This window comes from Micropterus dolomieu, linkage group LG12 (genome assembly GCF_021292245.1).
Source record: "Micropterus dolomieu isolate WLL.071019.BEF.003 ecotype Adirondacks linkage group LG12, ASM2129224v1, whole genome shotgun sequence".
Classification (NCBI taxonomy): Eukaryota; Metazoa; Chordata; class Actinopteri; order Centrarchiformes; family Centrarchidae; genus Micropterus; species Micropterus dolomieu.
Window position 1 is genome coordinate 21,993,166 of NC_060161.1, and position 2,338 is coordinate 21,995,503.

Here is a 2,338-nt window from a genome sequence, read left to right on the forward strand (position 1 = left end):
GGTGGGAACTGTTGGGCTTCTGTAAATAGCATCATAGAGTACGGTCTAGACCTGCTCTTTTATGAAAAGCGCTGTGAGATAACTGTTGTTGTGATTTGGCGCTATATAAATAAAATTGAATTGAATTGAATTGAAAGTGTTATACGTGAGGTAATGCATGTCTTGTGGTCAAACAGCCTTAGCTCAGATCTGATTGCTTAACAGCAACATATTTTCTTTTTCTACAGAGTTCCCATATAACACATTTCTCTCTCTCTCTTTTTTCACAAGTTTCTCTCTCTTTTAATTGATGATTGAGATGACAAAATTAAACATATATTTGATTGTTTCATGGTAATATACTGCATGTAACCTTAACATTTAGTGTATATATAAATAAATATATATATATATATATATATATATATATAAATAAATGTTGCTTCCCCCTGGAAACAACCCACCGCATTAAGTAAGTATGACATACAGTATGAGAAATCATTGTCTACTGAAGTGCATGATGGAGAACATGTGTCGTATGATTACTTAAATTAGTCTAACTTGAGGATGTTTTATAGAGCAGCTTCTTACATGAGCATTAAAATAAAAAACAAGGCAAAATGAATTCAGACATTTTATCATTTACTCTGCATCAAGCCTTATTCTTGGCTCAACATTGTAAACATTACATGTCATATATCTTTTAGAAAGGCAGTGAAGGTTCAAGAAGATCCCCACAAACAGAAGGTAATGCAGCTACTGCTGAGGTAGAAAAGGCACAGCATTGAGAATGTCCAACTTACAGACATTATTTATATTCAGTGTTAAAATCTGCAGCATCTCAGGAGCGAAGTGTGTATCAACTGGGGCAGACAAAATTAAGGCGGTGCAACTACAAGTGCTACTACGAGACATGATAAGTGTTAAAAAAAGGCATATTAGTCTAGTGCTATTAACATTAACTTGAGACTTAATGAGAGTAAATTTAATGAAGAAAGTTCCCTCTAATGTTATTCCCATACTCTTGAGGCTAAAACATAAAAAGGTCAACCATAGGTCAAACTTCGTTTTAGCGCAGTATTTATGACCTGTGCTGCTGTTTGTCCCCATAGCTTTTAGAGCATTTCTCAGATGTTAAAGTTACATATGCAACAGAACGCTACAGCAGTAACTCGGTGTGTGCATCCCCAATGAGATGCACCTTGTCTCCTCATTCGTTTGTCCCTAGACATTGTTGTCAGCGTTGGAGTCATCTTTGCCACATATGAAGCAGCAGAGGAGGAAACAGCAGCCGCCCACCATAAACAGGCCCAACAGGATGTAGACCAAAGTGGTGGTCCAGAAGGCAAACAGGTAGACGGTCTTATCGCAGTAGGGGTCCACATTTGTTGTATTTTTGTTGTAGTTGGGCTGATAAATCGAGTAGATCCACACATTACCTGGAGAAAAGAAGAAACTCAAGAAAATAAATATTCAGATTCACATCTTCAATTACAGATTTGGGTTTTATGCCAGCAATGAATGAATCAAAGATTTAAAGCCAAATAATCTGATTCACAGATATTATTTTACCCCATGAAACATCTATACTAATCTAACTGACTAATAAATTGTGCAGCCCCATTAATGTTGGCCACTTTATGCTTGACAGCTGGTAGAAGACAGATGACAGGAAATAAGGGGAGACAGAGGCCCCAGCAGTGTCATGTATTTAATGTGAGGCAGAATTTCAAGTGAAAGTCAGCTCAAAGTATGTATTAAATGTAAAATAAACTTATTTGGACTGGCTACCAAAGCTGTTTAGAGGACTGGAGGCTGTTTTTCCTCACTTTATCACATGACCTAAAGAGGTTTCGGCATAGCCTCACTGAGACTAGACTTTAACAAATAATTCATTTTACATGTTCACCTAAGGGGTTTGTGTGCAGCTGTGTGAATCTCTAGCAGAAATACAGTGGGTACGGAAAGTATTCAGACCCCTTTAAATTTTTCACTCTTTGTTTCATTGCAGCCATTTTCCAAAAATCAAAAAAGTTCATTTTATTTCTCAGTAATGTACACTCAGCACCCCATCTTGACAGAAAAAAACAGAAATGTAGAAATTTTTGCAAATTTATTAAAAAAGAAATACTGAAATATCACATGGTCATAAGTATTCAGACCCTTTGCTCTGACACTCATATTTAACTCAGGTGCTGTCTATTTCTTCTGATCATCCTTGAGATGGTTCTACACCTTCATTTGAGTCCAGCTGTGTTTGATTATACTGATTGGACTTGATTAGGAAAGCCACACACCTGTCTATATAAGACCTTACAGCTCACAGTGCATGTCAGAGCAAATGAGAATCATGAGGTCA

General features: G+C 36.7%; 1 protein-coding gene across 1 annotated transcript in view; it reads right to left on the bottom strand.

Annotated features, from left to right (window-relative positions):
- Positions 1–600: 600 nt before the first annotated feature.
- Positions 601–2,338, bottom strand: part of LOC123980517 (transmembrane protein 272-like) — a 3,482-nt gene continuing 1,744 nt past the window's right edge. The window contains exon 4 of the mRNA XM_046064940.1: positions 601–1,418. Coding sequence (XP_045920896.1) covers positions 1,204–1,418 — 215 coding nt within the window. The 3' untranslated portion in view covers positions 601–1,203. The remainder of the gene's footprint in view (positions 1,419–2,338) is intronic.